The sequence below is a fragment of the Petaurus breviceps genome, unplaced genomic scaffold, assembly GCF_028583685.1.
Source record: "Petaurus breviceps papuanus isolate PSGF00001 unplaced genomic scaffold, PetGlider_PUasm1.0 128, whole genome shotgun sequence".
NCBI lineage: Eukaryota > Metazoa > Chordata > Mammalia > Diprotodontia > Petauridae > Petaurus > Petaurus breviceps.
The window spans coordinates 4,375,813-4,397,990 of record NW_027185664.1 but is presented as its reverse complement, the minus strand read 5'-3'; the positions used below and the strand labels follow the sequence as shown (position 1 = coordinate 4,397,990).

The 22,178-nt window shown below is 40.1% G+C and overlaps 1 protein-coding gene and 1 long non-coding RNA gene across 26 annotated transcripts in view; one reads left to right on the top strand and one right to left on the bottom strand.

Annotated features, from left to right (window-relative positions):
* Positions 1–5,251: 5,251 nt before the first annotated feature.
* On the bottom strand, positions 5,252–6,854 carry LOC138171795 (uncharacterized). Its single transcript, XR_011170971.1, has 2 exons — positions 6,718–6,854; positions 5,252–5,391 (listed from the first exon to the last, which is right to left on the bottom strand). It is a non-coding gene; the product is annotated as an uncharacterized lncRNA (long non-coding RNA).
* LOC138171653 (zinc finger protein 532) overlaps positions 5,532–22,178 on the top strand; it is a 116,467-nt gene continuing 99,820 nt past the window's right edge. For 2 of the 25 annotated variants that reach the window (XM_069101344.1, XM_069101303.1), the window contains exons 1-2: positions 6,356–6,490; positions 8,286–8,394. Coding sequence is in view for 4 of the 25 variants with exons in the window: in XM_069101243.1 (XP_068957344.1) it covers positions 6,345–6,426 (82 nt within the window). In the remaining 21 variants the exon portion in view is untranslated. Of the gene's footprint in view, positions 5,739–6,237; positions 6,491–6,872; positions 7,005–7,111; positions 7,356–7,605; positions 7,818–8,114; positions 8,204–8,285; positions 8,395–22,178 lie in introns of those variants that run through there. The other 23 variants (XR_011170970.1, XM_069101397.1, XM_069101283.1 and 20 more) reach the window with 22 other exon arrangements.

Here is a 22,178-nt window from a genome sequence, read left to right as displayed (position 1 = left end):
AATGAATAATTAATCTATTTATCTTGTTAAATTCCATATACATTAAGAGAAAAATCTAGCACTCTGCAATAGAAGCTCCTGGGGTCTATTACGATCCTCTTTTAAATTTTGTGTATATTTAAATGTTTGTGTTTATTGATGAATGTTAAGTTCACAATATAAAGGAAAATTTCAAAATAACATAGAACTATCTGTTGGATGACAGGAGTTAACATATTTTGTAGAACCGCAGAATTAAACAGAGTGAAAAGGGATCTCAGAGACCACATAGTTCCACCTATACCTGAATAGGAGCCTCCATACCACAATGTCCTCAACAAGTCTTATAGCTTCTACTTACGGGGTGCCCTACAATCTATTAAGTTGGTCCATTCTATTTTTGGACAGCTAAAATTTTAGTAAAGTTTTTTCCTTGCATTGAGGCAAAATTCTGCCTCCAACTTTCAATTATTGCCACTAGCTCTACCCTCTGGGGCCCAGAAAAACAAGAACAATCCCTCTTCCATATGATATCCTTTTAAATAATTGAAGAGAGTTACGTTCCTGGCTACTAGTCTCTTCTTCTCTGAGGTAAACATCATCAATTTCTTTAACCAATCGTTGATTCTCCAGACCTCTCATTATGTTGGTCATGCTTGTAGTAAGTCCCTCAGTTTTTTAATGCTTTCCTAGATTATGGTGCCAAGAACTGAACACAGTACTCCAGATGTGGTCTGATAAGGGCCTGGTACAACAGGACTATCCTCTCCCTTGTTCTGAACATTTTGCCTCCATTGATATAGACAAAGATTTTGTTAGCTTTTTTTTTTTCCTTTCTTTTTTCTTTTTTTTTTTTTTGCCTGTCATGGCACACTGACTCATATTGAGTTGTTGCCCAGATTTTTTTTTTTTCATACACAAACTGCTGTCTGGCCATGCTTTCTCCATTCTCTACCTGAATAGTTGATTTGAAAAAAAAAAGAATCAAATGTGTCTTTATAGTTATTCCGGTTGGGCTTTATTTTATTAGATCTAGTCAACCATTCTAGACAAACTTTTTGAATCCTGGATATGTTGTCTAATCTGTTCCTCCTAACTTTGTGTTATCTGCACCTTTGCTAAAAATGCCATCTATATCTTCACTCAAGTCATTGACAAAAATCATTTGTTGCCCAAACCCATCAAGTTGCAATTTTCTCCTTTTAGTTTGGTGTTAGCTTAGTCTGACCAGATGGTGTCCTGACCTAGAATCTCAGTGGATGTGTGCTGTAGATTATTTTTTCTGAAATAATTGCAGTTTGTTATGCTCTAAATCAAAATGTGTGTTCCCAAAAAGCATCTTTTCTCACAACAAAAGCCACCCTGCTTATTGGGACAATGGAGTTAGGGGCCCTATACTCAGGAACTTTATCGGTGATATATTTTTTTTAAAAGATAGGTACCTGCCAAAAGTGGTACCACAGTTTCATACATGTTAAATGGCTAGGAAGTACATAAATACTACAATGCTAGTGGCTGCTGCTTGGCCTTCTCCTGGGGCTGGAAAATTCCCATTGGGGAAGGGAAGGCTCTTACTCCCCAGCTTCTCCTGCATCAGAAGATATACAATAAATGTGGCACTTTTTTTCTTGACAAAGACCTGAAGTTTGCTTGTGGAAATGGGTGGCATTAAGAGGGGTGCAGCTTGTGAGCTATTGTGAAGGGTGTAGTTTTCTGCCTTTTTGCTCATGGAAGAAATTAAGCATCAGCAAAGTAAAAATTCATGTTATGCTCAAAATGTTCCCTAATATATCAATCCTGTTGGAACAAACTCCAGTTTTCAAAATAAAGAGCTATAGCAGAATTGACTATTTTATTTTCAAATAAAAATTTACCTTCTCTCCCTCCTACCATGCTCCTCCATGGAGAAGAAAACACACACATACACACACAGAGTTACAAATGTACAGTCATACAAAACAAATTTTGCAATGACCATGTCAAAAAATATTTCTTGGTGTGCTTCCTGAATCCATTACCTCTTTATCAAGAGGCGGGCAGCATCATTTCAGCACTAGTCCTCTGAAATTGTGGTTGGTCATTATATTGATCAGTGTTTCCAAGTCTTTCAAAGTTGTTACAATATTGTTATTTTATGATTTTTTTCTACTGGTTCTGCTCACTTCACTCTGCATCAGTTCATAGTAGTTTTCCTGTGGTTTCTCTGAAACTGTCCCCTTCATTTCTTATAGCCCAATAGTATTCCATTACATTCATTTATTCCTTGTCACTGAAAAAAGAGGTGCTATAATTTTGCACATTTTCCTTCCTCTTTTTGATCTCTTTGTGATATAGATCTAGTAGTTTTATCACTGGGTTAAAATATATGCAATTTCATAGCCTTTGGAGCATAGCTCCAAATTGCTTTCTGTCTTTCCAGGAGTGGGAATGGGTTTATACTTTGATATATCACCTGGTTTCCATTCCCACCCCTCCACCCCCAAGCTCAGTACCATGGATTTGAGGATGGTTTTTGGAGTTCATGGATGCAGCCTGACTGAAGTTTTCCTGTTAGGTTTATTGATCTGTAATGGACTAGACTCATGAATTTGGCCTCCTTGGGACTGCATTCTAACATGCTAAGGAAATTATCTCATAAAAGCCCAGAGATTCATTTTTCTAATGCTTTAACTTGAATGTCAAACTGCCCAAGCAGTATCTATGTTACATGAATCTTCTTGCTATAGGAGATCTGTGTTATGATGTAGTTTATATAGTTAAAGAAAGGCAAAGGGATTTTCTTTGTTAGCTGATTTAGGATCACCAGAATTGAAATCTACACCATTATATCTATACTCTATCTTTCTAGTGGACTTATCATATTTATTTAGTTATAAGTCCCTTTAATTTTACATGTTAGCCAAGCCGGATAATCATAGCAATCTTTTTATCATCACCAAAACCAAAATAAAATCTGGTAGGTCTTTTTGATGAGCACTGGGATACAAAATCTAAAACTGCATGACTAAAGGCCAAAACAAGCGATACTTTTTTTTTTTTTTATCAAAAATAAATTTAGCCTATATATTTTAGAGGTCATAGGCCTTTCAGTTTGAGGAGTTGCATACTGTAAATACACCTAGGAAAGTGTATTTGTCTCCTCTTATGTACTCTGTCTATAGTATGTTTACCTATTTCCACTGAGGAATATAAAAGACAGAAAGATATGTGGATGGCTATCTTCTCTATGCCTTACAAATGAAGTCTACAAAAGAGAAAAACCATCTTAAAAAACTGAACCCGGCATTTTGAGGTCCACTGATGGGTGTCTGTTGAAAAATCAGATCCTTTTTGATAAACACAGCAAAAACAAAACAAAAATACACACGCACGAAATCCCCAAAAAACAAAATCCCCAAGGAGCTGCAATTCCTATAGTTTATACTTAGCATTAATGTTACATGATTTCTTTGTGTTGACCTTTATGCATGACACTCAGAAACAACAATTTGTTTCAGTGTTGCATAGTCAGGTATATCTGCCTCTGCCTTTATAGTTGTATAAAACAGTAGGATACAGTGTATCCTCTCAAAGAGTTTTTGTATTTTTTGCGGGGGGAGGGGACATAAAGGATTTTTTATTTTATACTTTGACCAAAAAAATTCCTTCCAACATTGGAATTTTATAATTCTGTGAAATGCAGTATTTTGGAGCTTATGCTTTTAGCTGTCTATTTTTCTTGTAAGTAACAGTTAGCAAAATGGTTCATCCAAATTCCTCTAGAAAGAAAAGGTTTTGATGATTTGTAGGAAAACTGAATCTTCTATTACCAGTTTGATATATTTGTATGTTTTGAAGAGTATCATAATGGATCTATTATCTGTGAATCCAGACATATTTGCAAACCAATTTTTCTCTATGACTTGCTATTATGGGAAAGTTTTGATTTGAAATGTTTTTGCAAAGTGACCTGTTCAAAAATAATCTTTGCCATTTTGACACCATCAGTAAATTCGGAAGATGAAGACACTATATGGAAAACATTCCATCTACTTACAATCTTGGAACCCTTCAAATCCGTTTGGCTGCTCTGTAACATGAATGACAATTGAAAAGGGATGAGGAAATGCTATCAAACTGACCACAGAGCCCAAATCTATTAAATGCTGTAGCATTTATTAAATATCATGGCCTGCTTGTCATATACTTTCATAGAATATATAACAATACCATAAGTACATAGTCTGTTGCAGGCTATATATATGGGCTCATTCATGAAGTGGAGAAGAAAAATAATCAAAGCTCAAGTAAAATTGAAAATACAATTCATATAGGATTATAGGATTGGAAGCGATTATTTTCAGGCCCTTGATGATCTTCCATTTTATCATATGGTACTGGCAAATGTGAGGTATACTGGGGAAAATTTTGTCATTTACATAAACCTTTCTAAAATTGTAAATATAATCAAATTTATATGCAACTACAGGCAGTTTGTTATTTTAGACTAAAGAAGTAATGACATCTCTGAGATTATATTTCAGTTCATTCATATGAAGTTTTTTTTTAATAGCAAAAACTTACGTTTGATTCTAATTCTATAACATAATAGGAGTTAATGTAAGGTATACATCTTTCAAATGCTTTTCATCTTCTAAATGCTCTGTAGACATTAACTAATTAATCTAATTTAAAACCAACAAAAGAAAACACCCAGAAATATTTCATGCAGTAAAGAGTCGGCTAGAAATATTCGTTGCCATTGGAGTTTAATCAAATGGTATAGCAGGTTTTAAAAAAAAAAAAAAGGTGTAGCCTAGTTTGATGCAGTATTTGTAGGGGTAGAGCCAAGTGAAGTCTTAGCAGACTTGGAGAGAAAGACATTTTTTTCTTTTTGTACAGATTTCCCCATTTTGTTCTATTCCCAGTGGTTGCTCAATTGGCATTGTGTGTTTTAAATTGGTTTTCAGTTTTGTATGTTTCCTAAAAAATCCAGATTGTGGACATTTCAAAAACCATGACATACAAATGGATAAAACAAGAGGCTCAATCTGCAATAGAAAGCCATGTAATCTCACCTTTAAGACATGAAAAGATAGAGAAGGTTCAGTATTATAAGTGTTTGACTATTGTATACTCTTTCTTTAAAAAAAAATACCATATATTATATTTACGAAAAAACCCCTTGCTTCTAGAATTTAAAACCTTGGGCTTTTTGCATCTTGTTTTTTCCCTTCCCTGTTTTTTTTATACTATTTTCTTCACTTTAAAAAAAACTCCGGCAGAAACGAAAAATGGCATAGTTGACTCAAGTTCCAACTCCTTTTTATTCTCGGAGAGCAAAATGCGTGGCTTTTTAACTCCTTCTCCCCACTGGGGTGTCTTCCCTCTTTCTGTGGCACGGTTTAAGGAGAAAAGGGCTTCAAGCTGAACCTAGAAATAAAAGGCCCCTTCTTTATGCTCAAGGGAGAAGCTGGAAATTAATTTCTCCTAAGATGCCCCCTCCCCCTTTTTTATTTGCCACCATCATAAAGCTAGCAGAAGCACCACTCCTCCTTTTCCTTGGGATCTCCCCCCCTTCCACCCTCTGCCTCTCGATATTTTCCAGCCATCTTTAGCAAGGCCTTGCTCTCCGCGGCCGTTTAAAGGGCTGAGTCAGATCCTAACATGTCTGATTGAAATACACACTGGACAAAAAATTCCTCTCCGTCCTCACCACCACCACCATCACCGGGGCGAGAGTTAAAGCCCAGCAGCCCCACATGGGTGAGACTTGGCAGGTCTGTCAGACTTATTTTCCAATTCCTAATAATCTAAGCTAGTGATACGGACGGTAGCATATCGCATGCCTCTCTCTCTAACCAGCACCCCCTCCCCAATCTCCCCTTCCCCCCTGCTCGCCCCCCCCCCCCCCCCCCTCTCCCTTTCCTCTCTTTTGTTCGCTCGGCTCTCCAGCCGTGCCTGGGCGCGCTGGGGCCACGGCGGCACCCTCCCCTCCCTCCCTAGGCCGCAGCTCCTGCCCAGCCCCGGGCTCGCGGCGCCGCGCGCGGCCTACTCTGCCAAGCCGCCCTGGGTCGTCGCGCGCGGCTCCCCGGGAGAGAGGCACAGGGCCGCGCGCGGCGGGGCCCCGAGTGCCGGCGCCCGCCTGCCCGCCTGGCCCGGGGCCTCAGATGGGCCAGGCCCCGGCGCCGCCGCTGCTGCGGTGGCCCCCGTTGCAGCTGCCCGGGGAGCTGAAGCTGCGGCGCAGCCAGTGGTAGCAGCAGCAGCAGCAGCAGCGGCGGCGGCGGCAGCGGCGGCAGCAGCAGCAGCGGCGGCGGCGGCGAGGCCGCCCCAACACACACACACACAGACCCAGGCAGCGGGAATGCAGATGACACGCCCGTAATATGGAAGCAGCAGCAGCAGCAGCCGCCGCAGCCGCCGCCACGACAGCTACAGCAGCAGCCGGCGGCGCCCGGCTAAACAAAGGTCATCCGAGCTGCGGCCCAGACACCCGGGCTTGACCGCGGCAAAGGCCAACACCGGGAAGGGGGTGGGTGTGCGTGCGTGGGTGTGGGTGTGGGTGGCTGCAAAGGCGAGGGTCGGAGGGCAGCAGGGGACCAGGACAGGGGGGCTCTGGGTGGAAGACTGGAATGGAGGAGGGGGGGCGGTGGGTGGGTCGCGTTTGCATCTGCCCCCAGCTGCTGCCACCACGGCAGGGCCGGGGTGGCAATGGGCGACTCTCAGCCCCCTTGGCCCGACACCAGTGGCCTCCCTAACCTCTTCTCTGGGGAGAGCTGCTCTTCTTTCTGCTGCCACTTTGCTGGGGGGCTGGAGAAGGGCGCCACTGGAGCTAGGCCCCACGGCTTGTGAGAGGGGGCCACGTGAGCAGTGGGGCACTCCTTCTCCTCTCCCCCTCCCCCAGCGCTGTCTCTCCACTGTCTGTTTGAAAGGGGCCTCTGGCCCCCCCACTCCTCGCCTCCTTCCCCTTCATCCTCCCTTCTCCCCATGGACATCCCCAGCTCCCTTCCCTGGGGTGAAGGGATTTGGACTGTTTTTCTCCCCAGGTACTTGAAAGCAGAGGAGAAGGTTGGAGGAAGAGGAGGGGGTGGAGGCTGGCTGGCTGGGCGGGGGATGTGGGGCATGTGGTGGTGGGGACAGTATTGGCAGAGAGGGGAGGGCAGGCAGGGAGGTGGGGTGGAGTAGAATCGGGGTGTCAGGCAGAGAAGGACCTAGTCAACCAGCCCGCAGCTCTCTGCTGTGGGGTTGAAGGCCGTCGTGTGCAGCAAAGGGACCCTGAGTGAGGACAGAGCTCTAGATTTTTCTTGATTGGGGGGCTCTTTGTTAGCTCCTAACTACACACATACACACACAGAAACACACACACACACACACAGATCTGAGCCAGGTTGTGGGAGGTAAGTAGGGAAGGGAAGGAGGGGGAAATGGATGTGCTGGGAGCTTGGGTAGAAGGGAGGGGGCAATGGGGCCCTGAGAGGCTTTAGGGGCGCTGCAGAGGTGAGTATTTCCAGGGTCTGTGCATGTGTTTTTTGGGGGGGGGGGACACACGATGACTGCCCCCTCCTCACCAGGACCAGAAAGGAGAAAGCAGCCCCTAGCGAGGTCCCCCCTGCGCTGTTGATTTTCAGGGACTTGTTGGCAACTCAGCGAGGGTTGCCATAGCTTTTTTATGTAGGGTGACCAGAACCGGCTGAAACTGGTTTGAGGCAGATCAGCTCCTGAACACAATGCAGTCACTGAGCTGCTACAGTGGGATAGCAGCTTCCTCCCTTCATGGCAGCCAAAAGCAGAGGAGCTTGCAGGAAGGTACCATCCCAACACACTATGTGAATGCACACTCTAGACACCACACAGCACTGGTATGTGTCTGATGTAGTCCTGAAAGGCTCTGTGTAGGGAAGAGGAGAACAGACCGGGCAGGTTTGCAGGATCTTCCTGCCTGCTTCTTTTGCTTAAGGGATGGACAAGGAGCTGAGATTTATGACCCTTATTAAAGAGGAAAAAAAGGGCTTTGCCAGGGTGGGGACACTTGGGTTTTGCAGGCTCTCTCTCTCTCTCTTTGAACAAAACCAAACCAAAATGAACTGATGGCTTTGTGATTGTAGCTTTATTTGTGACTCGGAGAATGCTGCTTTGCATGCTGTTTTCTTTTGCAGGATATGTGCTGTCTTGTGCTTTTCACCTTAGATGCTATTAAAGGGTGTGTTGTGTGTGGGTTACATCTGACTGTTGCGAAGGCCACAAGGTAACAATATTGTTCTAGGAATGAGCATAAATGCATGTCAGTGATGCTGTAAGGCATACCTACTGTCTTTTTTTTCTTGTAGGCCTATTGACTGGGGCTGCTTTTAACCCTTTCATATTTGCAGAGGTAATGCATCTGTGTGACAGTAACTGAGCATTGATCAGTCTTTCCAAAAGGTCAAGGTTCACAAGGTGAGATATATTTTGAGCATGAATGTGATAATTTGAAGATACATGCATACACAGATTTACTCTGACAACGGATTGGTTCACTGGTGAAGAAATTGTGGTTTGACTCTACAAGAAATACTCCTATCTTATCCAAGTTTAATGGGATTAGCATGACTTTAGGATGACATTGTTATCAGAGCTAATTTAGGATGGCTTCATTTTACAATAGCATGTGCATAGGCATCTTGCTGGCTACTCGGTTTCAAGAAATAGGCCTTGATAAGTGCCAAGTGCAAATGCTGGTAAGAAACCATGGGCCTTGTGAGGGGAAATTCATTGTTTTGCATTGAACCACAGTCCTACCCATGTAGCATTTACACATGTAGTATTTTCTGTATGGTTACATAAAAGGTAACTGCCTCATCAAATGGAGGCCACCTGGTTCTCATTTTAGAATTTAGAGACGTTGGATTTAGGCATACATTTTCTTCATTCAACTGACCAGCTTTATTTTACTTTGCAGCATTGTCTCTTCCTGAAAGGGATTCATTTGGAACCAAGTAGAGGAATGTTTTAGTGATTTTGGTGGTGGTGCTAGTAGTAGTGGTGATGGGTGTGTTGGGGGGGGGAGGGGATGGATTAGATTGAATGCTCTCGTAGTGGATTATTTGTGGGATACATTTTAATATGGAATGATAATGAAATGCCAAAAGAACACTGGATGGGCTGGCATCCTCTGCCAAAGGATGCTGATTTCCAACCTATAACGTCACAATCATGGATAATGGAAAAGTCTCTAACGTCTTAAAAGCATATTCTTAGATTTGAGTTGGCATTTAAATTTATCATGGAAAAGTTAAGGCTTTGGAGGAAGAGAAGAGAGCAGTGATGAATGTAGCAAAGTGAAGAACAAAGGCTGTTAAAGCTTACCCAGGAACACTGAACAATTTTGCCTTGGGGATCCTTGCGAAAGGACTGTAACTTCCAAAAACAGGAAATCAGCCACTCCAGAATCTTATCCAAAATGATGTTAACAGATATAACCAGTCCTGCCTGTTGGAGCTTAGTAAAGCTGTAATCATTGGGTGAGCGTGGAGGGAACGACTGAAAAGGAATTTTTGTGACTAGGGTGAGGTGATCATTTTGCTCTTCTCCCTGTTCAGAAGAGCAGACAACCTCAGAAACATGGAGAATTTTAAAATTAAGTTAAATAGTGGTAGTTGTGAGCAGGATAGCTGGCTTAAAGGGTGACAGGTATGGAAGGGTATGGTTATTTATCTGAAATTTTAGTGTTACTTCAGACCCTAAGATACTTGGATGAAATATAACAAAAGGAAGAGAAGATTGCATTGTAGTAAAAAAAAATACTTTGTACAGTGTTTTGTATGGATATTCTTTTCAGATTTGTTAAACTAGAAGAATAATGGAGCAAGATTCCTTTTAAAATGTTGCTAAAATTGTTTTTCAAATTCAATATCATTTTTTTATGCCAGAGGTTCTTTATTTCACTATAGAATTATGCTTGCAAAGCAGACTCAAATCCACGTTTCATATTTGTTGCGTTTTCTATCCTGCCAACCAAAATTCATATGACTAAACATAATCATTCTTAATTTTAGAACAATAAGCTGATTTAAAATTGTGGTCACTGAAATCATTCCCTTAAAATCAATGTTTCTTTTTGATTTACATTTGAAAGACAAACCTCTGACTAGTGGCAGGTTTTTTTTTTTTTTTTGCTAAGATGTTAAAAATGCCTTTTGGGAATTGCACGAATAGAATATGCTTAAATAGCATTTTGGTTTGAAGCCCTGTTGGTGGTTTTAGCTTTAGCATAAATCTTCTGGAAAATAGCATTTGGTTTTTGTATGTAGGCCAGTATTTCCAGCTGAAAACGCTGTTGAACGTTGGAGGGCTGGTTCTCTGCATCATTTATCATGAGCTCATCTTGCATTGAGGTTTGTCTCCAGTATTTGAATTTAGACAGAAGCACAAGAATTTAGCAAGTTTCAGGTCCTATTTGAGAGGTAGCTGAAGTTGGAAATGTGAATACAAATCAGTTGATTATGTATTAGCATGTTGAATCTTGGGAAAGGGGCAAAATGTTGACATAGACATTTCAGGGCCCTTGCTTTGATGGTAGCTGGTTGCGCAGGCAGGCAGGCAGGCAGGCAGGCCCTACCCTACTCAAATAGAAGGCTCATTGGGATTGCCTGCAGCTGTATTGAAGTATTTCTGAGCATGAATTACAATCTAGTTTGGAGAAAGAATGTGTTAGTTTGACTACAGAAGGTAAACTGGAAAGAACATATAACTAGAGTCTTAAACCCAAACTTCATTTTATCTTCTATTTTGAGAATTGTTTTTTTTCCACATATGTTAAAATAATGGCATTTTTAAAAACATTAATGAAGTGCCCAAAGGTGGGCTTTTTTCTCTTTTCTTCAGATTTTTTCCCCCATTCTACTTTTTGGGGGATTTCTTTTCAAAAGGATACTAGAGGAGGGAAGAGAGGATCATCGACATTTCACAGATTATTTTTTCCCTAATTGCTAGGTTATTTGAGTTGTATATGTTAAAATATTTTAGTCTGCATTTTTTTTCAGTTTCCTTCAAATTCTTCTTTGAGCTTTGCCCTGGGGTATAGGATGCCATTAGTTGGTTTCAAATAACCTTTCTTGGACTGTTATTTGATAGAACTCCATGTAGTAATCCTGAGTTTGATGGCTAGGTTGCCCAGATGTAGAATGTCCAAAAGTGGCCAATAAAAGGAACACAGGGTATTTAAAATAATTCTGGGTTACTATTTTCTACTCCCCTTAAGTATAATTCCCTTAATGAATTTTCTTCTTTGTGTTAATATTTTAGATAATCATGTTTCTCGTGAATTAAGAAATAACAGCTCTAAGTGATAAAGGAAATAGCCACCCTTATCACCTGAAAAACACTAAGCTTATGAATTGCATTTTAGACTTCTGAAGTCATATTGCATAATAGAAGTTTTCTGAATGGATATCAAAATATGAGATGAAGTGATAATAGAGAATTGTCTAATGGGATGACGTGCTTCATAACCCAAAACTAATCTAAATTAGAGAAAACTGGAAACAAGAAAAGTCAAAGTACTCAAGTATTGTATTCTTTACAGATATATTTCCAGAAGTTTAATTTTTACAGCTATCTTAAGGTTCATTAAAATATTAAATAATAATAGGTTCAACTAAGAGCTAGTCTCAGGTTCTAGGCTTATATACATACCAGTTGGATTCTGGATTTATAGAAGACACACCTCACGCATGTCAATGCACAAGACAATTTGACCTAGGTATAATTTATTGATCTCAAAATGCTGACCTGTGACATACCTGTGTTATAATTCAAGGATGTCATACCTTACCTGTGTTCCACCCAGGATGGCTATGAAGTAGCCCCCAAATATTGGCACTTACCCTCAGAAGTAAACGAAGGGAGCTGGAGCATTTCACAAAAACACCAATGTAGGCACCCCAAGAACCTTTGATTGTAGCAGACAGAATTAAGTAGGAAAAAGATGTCCACAGATTTTGCTACAATTTCTTTGGTGCTTAGTGGTTACACCTATGGATTAGTCAGTCATGCTGTCTTTCTGTCTACCAATGTCTACCCCACCCTTCCTCTGGGGGAAGAAGCCAAGTCTGACCAGATTTTCTCATGACACCGAGAGACAGAGAGAGAGAGGAATAGAGAGAAGTAGAAACAGTAAATTGTTGTTAGGCCTGGCTTGGACACTGTAGCTAGCAGCTTGCAACAGCAACCAAACAGAAAAAAAAGTTATTAACATTAATAATAATGGTCATAATACCCGATATGTCTCTAACCCTCTACATAGCACTTGAAGATTTATAAATCTTTTTTTTTTTTGCCTTTTTGGAAGGCAGTTGGGGTTAAGTAACTTGCCCAAGGTTACACGGCTAGTATTTTTGTGTGGGTGTTAAGTGTCTGGGGCCAGAAAGGAACTCGGCTCCTCCCGACTCCAGGGCCTGCGCTTTACTCACTGCGCCACCTAGCCGCCCCGAAGATTTATAAATCTTGCTATACATTAACAATGTAGATGCCTAAAGTGACCATGACAGACATGAAATCTGTTTCATCTAGTAAGACATATAGTTTTGTAGTCAAGTAAAACTGTCAGTAATTTTTTTAGTACCAAATATTCCAGGCATCCTGAGGGGTTTATTTGATCGAGAGTACAAAAATTTTAATAGTATTTCTCAGAATCAAGCCTTGATAAAGATTGTAGCAAAGGTTATTAGGTAGAGCATCATATATTCTCCATGAAAAACGATATTTATATACCATGTTCTAGTGATTCCTGCTGTCTTTTCAAGGAAGACAAGCCTATTGGTCTAGTGACAAATGCCGCAAAAGGCTGACTTATCCAAGTTCCTATGTAGCACTAAGGCAATGTAAGAGTATGAACAAAAATCTATATTCTAGAAGTCTTTATAGGACACATTTTTATGTGTGTTCATTTGAAGCCTCCCTCTAGTCATTGATTTCATTGTAATAGAATTAAAACCCATATTCCTTATACTCTTGTTCACTCTGATAACCCTTAATGAACTGAGCATTAGGATAACTGAAAAATCAAAATAAAACATCCTGTGTTTTACACATCCACACATCCTCTCTGCTGTTCAGCAAGTTTAAAGATTTTACGTACTAAGCAAGAAGGAAATGTGTGGTTGTGTCTAGTTTTAAGAATTAGCTACCTCTGTTGCTATAGTTATATGTGAATAGTTGGGACATTGAGAAAGGGATTCAGTCTTCATCTCTTTTAAGTTTGCCTTTCAATTGACTAGTTTATTATTAACCTTTTCCTCAGAACAGCCAGGATTTGATATATAAATCCTTCCACTTCCTTTGTACTTTTGAAAGTGCCGAAATTTGTATGTCACTTCATAAACAAGAGGTATTAAATAAATCCTCATTTGCTGTAGTCCGTGAAAGATGGTAATCACTCACTGCTCTAAAGTTTGGGAGTAGAATTGCTTTTTCCTGCTTTTCTTAGATTTTGGAGCGTTCTACCTTCCCTTCCCTGTTTTCAAGGGTTTTTTTTTTTGGGGGGGGGAGCAGGGGAGAGAGATGTAGGTCTAAACTCATAGTGAGTCTGGTAAGTCTTAAGTAAATACCAGGTGTTTTATCTTTGGAGGGCTTTAGTTACAGTGACTCTGTGTCTGCCCCAGAGTGGGTGAAACTTGGAATCAGAAGGGGTATATTTGTTTCTTTTTTGGCCTTACGTTTCAGTCAGAGAGCTAAGGTTCTATTCAGTCACTTGAACTCGGATTCAAGAAAAATTTAAACTTGCTGGTCATTCATATTGTCTGGCTGATCATCCCTTGGTATAATTTGTATTGACTTAAGGCATTAAAGAAGAGTTTCTTTGCCTCAACCAATCTACCAGAAATACTAAATTTCTAGATATAAGCCAGTAAGAGGGAGTGTGTGAATAGAAAGCCTACCTTGGAATCAGGAAGACCTGGGTTCAGGTTTCACCAGTCACATACATTGGCTGTTCAATTAGGAGAGTATTTAGGGAATTCTCAAAGGCTATTAAGTTGCAAATAATTGCTGAACTGCCTTGGTAGAGGAAGTTTCCTCACTGGAGCACCCTATACTGGTAAAATCATGGGTCTTGAATAAAAGGGGTGGGGGGGGGCTGTGTGCAAATAAACACATTTCTAGTTTTCTTCTCTTCATGCTTTGGATGTTACAATTCTTTTTTTTTTTTTTTTTGCTTTTTGGAGGGCAATTGGGGTTAAGTGACTTGACCATGGTCACATGGCTAGTTTTTGTGTTAAGTGTCTTGAGGTCAAATTTGAACTCAGGTCCTTCTGACTCCAGGGCCAGTGCTCTATTCACTGTGCCACCTAGCCGCCCCGGATGTTGCAATTCTTACTGGTTTGGGGAGAGGGTTGGTAAAAGATTGGAGGATAGGAGATTGTTTTCTATATAATTGCCAAGACTTTTTTCCAGTTTTACACAAAATATTGACTCAGAGTATCAGGGAATTACCACAGATGATTTTTCTTCCCAAAGCAGGGCTCATTGGTATTAAGATTCCACACAGAATTTATTCCTCTCCTTTTCTATCTTCTTGATGGGGTGGGAGAAGGAAGGCTTCTCTTCCTCTTCTTCCTCCTCCTCCTCCTTTTTCTTCTCTTACAGAAGGTAGAGGAAGATAAACAGCAACCAGTGAATAAGAATAGATTGGGGGTTTAGATGACTCTCTAAAAGAGATTATACTAAATTCCTCTATTCCAATGAAGATCTGTCCTGTGAGACCAGAGACTTGGGCATAAGGAACTAGTTCTGATCAGAGAACCTTGTCCAGAGAGTTAATATAGGTTCATAGATTTAATACTATAAGGGACTTTAGAGACCATTGAGTCTAACCTTATTTTACAGATGAGGGAACTGAGGCCTAGAAAGATTAAGTGGTTTGCTCAAAACTACACAGCTAGTAACTGAGATGGAATTTGAACCTGAGTCTTTCAGACTTTCTAATTCCAGCATGTTCTCCTGTCAGTTGGCAGCAGGAAATAGTGTGACCTCATAGAGTGATAAAGCACTTAGACGAAAATCCCACAGGATTTGGTAAATCTTATTTTACTGGATTATTCTTTCATATTGGGCAATACCATTGGGGACTGCTGATCAAGTCATTTTTGGAAAAATTGCATGGCTGTGAAACTGTCTCACGTATACCACAATCTGCTGCTTCTTCCAACACGCATGCTGAGTTTTTCATATGAACTATTCCCTGCCAAAGGATCTAAAGTTGGTCCCTGATACACATAGGATCAAAGCAGGAATCTACCCCAGTATAAGAGAAAACAGCTGGTGCTTATTGCCTAAGTTCCTAGACTGGGTTCCCACTTCTGTTATTCATGTTCCTTCTCACTCCAAGTCTTCTAAGCCCTGGTTGTCTAGTTTCCTTTCCTGGGATCTTAGGCTAGATTCTCTTCCTGGTTTCCAGACCCGTTGCCTCTTCTGGCCTCTCATAACCTGCCAAATTAAAATTAAGAATTGTTAAGCAATTACTGTCTTGTAGTGTGATGTGCTGGATACCTGGGGACATATAAAAGTTTAGATAAATTGTAGTTCCAGCCATGAGAAAACTTAAAAATGTAGCAGTGGGGTAAGACAAACATTGATAACAGTAATACCTGATAAGCACCTTAAAGAGGGACAAGATACATCATGTGAGGTCTTTTAAGCCTTTCTGAATATTCTCCTCCACTCTACCTACTGACCTCCTTAGCTTTAAGTCCAAACTAAAAGCCCTTCTTTTACTGGAAGACTTCCCAAACCCCTCTCAATTCTAGTGCCTTTTCTAGGCTAATTACTACTTACTATTTATCTTGTTTTCTGTATAAATTTGGTTGCATTTTAGTTCCTCCATTAGATTGTAAATTCCTTGAGGGCAGGGACTGTCTTTTGCCAGTTTTTGTACTCCCAGAGTTTAGCATAATGCCTGGCACATATTGGTGCTTAATAAATGTTTATGGATTGATTGATTGATTGGTCTACTTCCTGCCTCTGCCCTTTGATGCTGACACATCCTCCTAAACTGATTCTAAATGCCTATTTCTGGTTTGACCACTGGTTCGTGGGCATTCTCTAGGTCATCTCTGCTTCCTGTACCCCTGTCCTTACCCTGGCTCTTTGCCCTGAATCTTCAACCAATTGCTACCTGAAGTCCTAGTGTTGACAGGATGAAAAGGTAAATTCAATACAGAGTTTAGATCCAGGGGATGTTTGGGCTGGAGCCACCTGTTGTAATTTGGTGGTTGTCATAAGAGACTGTCAGGTCTTGAGTCAACATACAAAGAGCTGTTTTCTTGGCCAGTGCTCAGAATGAACCACCCCATCATCAGATGCCAGGTTGGTCTGTCCTTAACTGTGGCATAGTTCAATAAAATCAGCAGCAAATTAGGGAGTGAGTCCAGATTTATTGGATTATATATAGGACCCTAGATTTTGATCTAGAAGAGACATTTTGAATCCATCTAGTCCAGATACCCTACTTTTATTGGTGAGAAAACTGAAGGCCAGAGTTTTATGTGGTTTGTTTGGATCATACAGCTGTTAAGTGTCAGAGATCTAACAGATTGGAAGAGTTGGTTTAATGGTGGGTACAGGCTAGACCTAGAGCAGGTGGTCAAGGAAGTAGACCTAGAGCAGGTGGTCAAGGAAGTAGACCTAGAGCAGGTGGTCAAGGAAGTAGTATAGAATAGGGACAGATTCAGGAAACAATAGCAGAGGAAGACTACGGGTCAGAGCTAGGTAACAAATTAAAGTCAGGATGTCCATAAACAGCTGGGAATAGATTTCGAAACTAGACAGATTAAGAGGACATAGAAGGAAAAATAAAGGTGTGCAACTCAGAAAGGGTATCATAAAAGGCCAAGACAGACATGAACATTAAAGGTCGAAGCCATATGGAAAATCCCAAGGTGTAAGAAGCAAAGGGTTTGTAGGAGCTGAAAGGTCAGAGCAGGGCAAGTAGGAAACCAAATTCAAACCAGCCGCAGCAAGAGGACCCCTGATAACTGAAGCCGAATGCTGCTTTGGACCCACAGCTTTTACATGACTCAAAACCAGGCAAGAAGTAGTTTCAGCCCAGCTCCTCAGTATGGGGACAAGTAATTGGGAGTGCCTGTCTAAGCTGAAAAAAGCCTAGGTTGGGGGAAGTAGCAACATCTGGCAGGTAAAAAGTGAAAGAGAGATATTAAAACACAAATATAAAACTCCCATTAGACTAAAGACCCAATGCTCAAGGAGATTATAATCCAGTAAGGGAAACAGGATCAATACAATAAGGATTGTACATTTACATGGCAGAAACAAGAACAAAGGCTGACTAATTTCATTGGTATGGGGCTATGCAGGATAGTTCCTGCTTTGAACATTTCTGGAGATTGCTTTGTAAAGCACTATAGTGGAAATCCTTAATAGATGATTTATTTCTTTTGTTGAGACACCAGTAGAATTCCTCAAATGAATGGGTCAAGGAGGAAAGTGAGGTATAGGCTTTTGTTTTAGGGCAGCATTGAAGGACCCAGTTGCTAAAAAAGAAGTGAAAACTAAGTATTGCTTACTAAGACAATGTATAAATAATAGTTTATTTTTATAGCACACTTTACAACTGTTAGCTCAGTTAGTCCATATATTACTAGTTCCATTTTTACAGATAGGGCAACAGGTTTTGAGAGGTTAAGTCATTTGCACAAATTAGATAACTAGTCAATGGAAGAAGGTCCAGGATATAAACACATATGACAGGGTTGATCTACTATCACTTTTTCCAGTAATATCTCTGGACCTAAAGCTGGGAACTACTTCCTTTAGTGCGATTTTTTTGGGGGGGAGGGAAGTAGTTCCCAGCTTTAGGTCCAGAGATATTACTGGAAAAAGTGATAGTAGATCAACCCTGTCATATGTGTTTATATCCTGGACCTAAAGCTGGGAACTACTTCCTTTAGTGCAATTTTTTTGGGGGGGAGGGAAGTAGTGGGGAATTTATTTGTTTATTAGACTATGGTGCTAGTAGGTTAAAGATCTGTTTTGCATTGATCCAATCACATTTCTTCATCAGTTTGCCTCATCATCAAGGATACCTATTTTGTAGTCGAATGTCTTGATGCATTGGATAGATTTTTGGAATCGGGAGACCCAAGTTTAAATTTTGCCTCAGATGCTGAAATATCTCTGTAATACTTAACCTCATTTTAGTCATTTAGCCTTCATTTCCTTATTTATAAAATAATAGCACCCTTCTCACAGGGACAGGGCTGTTGTGAGACTCAAAAGGTAACTTACATGTAAAAAGTGGTTTATAACCTTAAATTTCTAAATAAATGGTAGCCATCATCATCATAGGTTAGTTAAAGGTATAGTCTAGTAGCAGACTATGAATCTTTCCTTCATGATATGGAGATTAAATTTGTTGCCTTGACCTCCTTGTCACAATTTTCTGACCAGCTGAGCTAAATTCTGGTATGGTGGAAAGAACAATGGACTTGGCATCAAGAGATTTAGATTTGTAACTTTTGACAATTAACAACTTTATAACTTTGGGCAAGTCATTTAATTCCTCTGACACTCAGTTTCTTTATCCATAAAATGGGGATAATAATGTATTAACCTATTTCACAAGGATATTGTGAAATAAGCAGTTTGTGAAGCTTAAAGACCTTTGAAGAATGTTAGCTTCGACATACATGTATGTTTGTGTTACTGGCTAACATCCAGATATCAGTTAATGTATACTTGATTCTCATTGGTGTCAATTTGTGAAAGATAGAGTTTAGAGCAGTATTAGGTAAACATTTGGAGGGCCAGTGATTTTCTTGATTGGTGTCATCTTGTGGACAATTTAATAAAATCTTCTAACATAGTTGGAATTAATACAGTTTGGGTTTTAGCTTTTTTATATTTCAGTAAAATAGCCATTCATTCTGTGGCTGAAGAAAGTAAAAACTTGTTGCTTTTTTTTTTTTTTTACTGTTATTGCTTTTCACAAAACCTTAAGCTAGACTACTTTGATGAAAGCATAATGGAAAGAAAGGTTAATTTAGAGTCAGAGAATCAGGGTTTAAATCCTGACTGTCCCACCGACTATTTCTGTGACCATGGTTAAATCACTAGGCCTCAGTTTCCTCAATTGGAAAATGAGGGGGTAGGACTGGATGAGCTGTCTCTGAGATCCATTTTCAAGGCTTTAGATTTATTGTCCTTTAATTTATGAGAGAGGATAACCTGCTCACCATGACCTTGCAGCTGCTGCTGCTGGTGAGGCATTCTCTTGCTTATTATGTCTCTCTCAATAGAGCATTTCTCTTGTTTGTAGCCTCCTTGCTTTAAAACCATAGAATCTCTTGAGTTACCCGAGGATTATATTACGTATCTTATTTGCTTGTTAAATGTTGCATGTAGGTGTTGATTCTGCAGTAGATCCTGAAAGGTTATGTGTTAAGTACCTCATAGAATCATAGCCTCAGACTTGGCAGAGAGCCGATAATCCAGCAACCTAAGCAGAGTAGTTACAATCGTCATTGTGACTTCTGTTCCAACCGATTTCCCACGCAGGAATCCTGGCTACAACGTAGCCAACACAAGGTTGATCATCCAGCCTCTGCTGAAGACCTCTTTGTTATCATTCAGTTGTGTCCAACTTTTTGTTGGCAAAGATACTGGAGCGGTTTGCCATTTCCTTTTCCAGCTCATTTTACAGATGAGGAAACAAAGATAAAAGGAGTTAGCTGACTTGCCCAGGGTCACACAGCCAGTAGGAGTCTGAGGTCAGATTTGAACTCAGGAAGATGAATCTTCTTGTTTCCAAGCCCAGCGTTCTATCCATTTGGAGATATAGCTTCCCCTTGAAGGCCTCTAGTGATGGTAAATTTCTCTTTCTAATATCTCCCATTTAGTTTTCAGGAAGCTTTAAAAGTTACAGTTTTGCTTAAGTGGAAACACTCTGTCACTGTGACTTCCACTCATTGGTCTGAGTTCCTGCGCCTGGACAGAATAATTATAATCCCTCTTTCCCATGAACCTATTCAGTTTAGTGTTATTGCCATTATGTGAACAATTATTTCTTCAATATCCATGACATGCTTAAATACTGGTTTTACACCCATGGTGTCAAATCCAAATAGAAATGGAACCCTGTGGGAAACATATTGACTTAGAAATCTTCAAATGAACATTATCTATGCTGTATTTTATTTTTATTTATTTTGATAAACATTTCCCAATTATATTTCAATCTGGTTCAAGCAGTTTGAAGTGGAGAGTTTTATACCATTTTCTACTGTTAAGAGCCTGGCTTTTGAAAATGGCTCATTGATAGAATTAAATGATACTGATCATCTCCTTGATCTCCTAAATACCGTTAGACTTATTGGTGTATCCATCTCACAGAATAAGAAGCTGTCTTATAACATAAGTATGTTAATATTCGTTGATTCCTCTTACTGCAAACTCAGTTCCCCCAGAACTTCTATTCCCAAGGACTTTACTTGCTCATTTTGGATATATACACTTTGTATTAAGGCCAATTCATTGTTTTCTCTGGCCCCTTCTACTGGTGAAATCCCATCGGAAAAGTTGTGAAGAGTGTTGAGAGGTTGCAAAAGTTTCCAGGGAAATAGTATTTTCTGGTTATAAAAATAGTAAGGGATCACTGCCCCCCCTCACATGTGTCTTAAAAGCACTGTGTAAATGCTATTATGTTGTTATTATTGTCCAGAATACCATCCTAAGTCCTCAGGTACATGTAGTTTTGGATTCCCTGTGGGTTAGAGGAAACAGCCTCGATATTTGAAAAAATATGGAGGAGAGGTATCTAAGGAGAAGGGACAAGAAAATGTTCTATATTTTTTTTTTGCTTTTTTTGGAAGGGCAATTGGGGTTAAGTGACTTGCCCAAGATCACATGGCTAGTGAGTGTTAAGTGTCTGAGGTCAAATTTGAACTCAGGTCCTCCTTACACCAGGGCCAGTGCTCTATTCACTGCGCCACCTGTACTAATTTTTAAAAAGTGAAAAGAGTGGGATATTTAGTAGTCTGATGATTGACTTTCAAAATTCCTAACGAACGTTTGGATTTTATATTATAGATAGGATGTAGCGAACACTGAGTCATATAACTTTGTGGAGACCAGGTCATGCCAGACTAATTTCATTTCTTTTTGACTGTATTAGTAGTCAGTAGATTAAGGGAATGCCCTTGAGCATTGACAAAGTCTCTCATGATCTTCTCGTGGACCAGGTGGGGAGATATAGGCTAGATAATAACACCATCAGATGGATTTGGAATTGGTTGAATAGCCCAAAGAAGAGTGATTAACAAATCAATATAAGCTTGGGGTGAAGTTTCTAGTGAAGTGTCTTGTGCTACTTAACATTTTTATGACTTGGATGAAGACGTGAAAAACATGTTTGTTGAATTTGTAGATGAAAAATGGAAAGTTATAACACTAGATAACAGTAACAATACAAAAATCTGTCAGGCAAAAATGATAGTCTGAATCTGTTAAGATAAAATTTGATAGGAATAAATGTAAAGACTTTTTTTTGCTTTTTTTTTTTTTGCCTTTTTTTGGAGGTCATTTGGGGTTAAGTAACTTGCCCAAGGTTATTTTGTGTGGGTATCAAGTGTCTGAGGCTGGAACTGAACTCAGGTCCTCCTGACTCCAGGGCTGTTGCTTTACTCACTGCCCTAGCTGCCCCTAAATGTAAGGTCTTAATTTGGAATTAAAATCAGTTAAAAAATACAGAATGTGTGAGATATGGCTAGATAACAGCAAATGTGGAAAAGTTCTGGGATTTTTCAGTTGGATCAATGTAACTGCAACATAACAGAAAAACGAATACAATCTTAGGCTACATTAACAAAGGTATTAACAATTCACTCCCAGTATGAGGGACTATATTATCTCATATAGTTCCACTATACTCTGCCTGAGGAGAATACCTCTGGAGTATTGTATTGTTTCAGCAGCCACATTTTAGGACTAACACTGAGGAGTATAGAAATGGTTTGGAATAGCCCTTGTGGGTAATATGATAGGGCATGCACCAACACTCAGAAGGAGGACTGCTGAGCAGCTTGAGGATCCGTCTGAAGGAAGCTAACCTGACTTTGTAATGGAGAAAGCAGTGCTGGTCAACAAAGGAGGAGGAGTGGAAGAAGTGGACAGGAGGGTTTAACGAGTTTGGGATTAGGCTTGGTAGAGAGGGGTATCCTACCACTCAAATT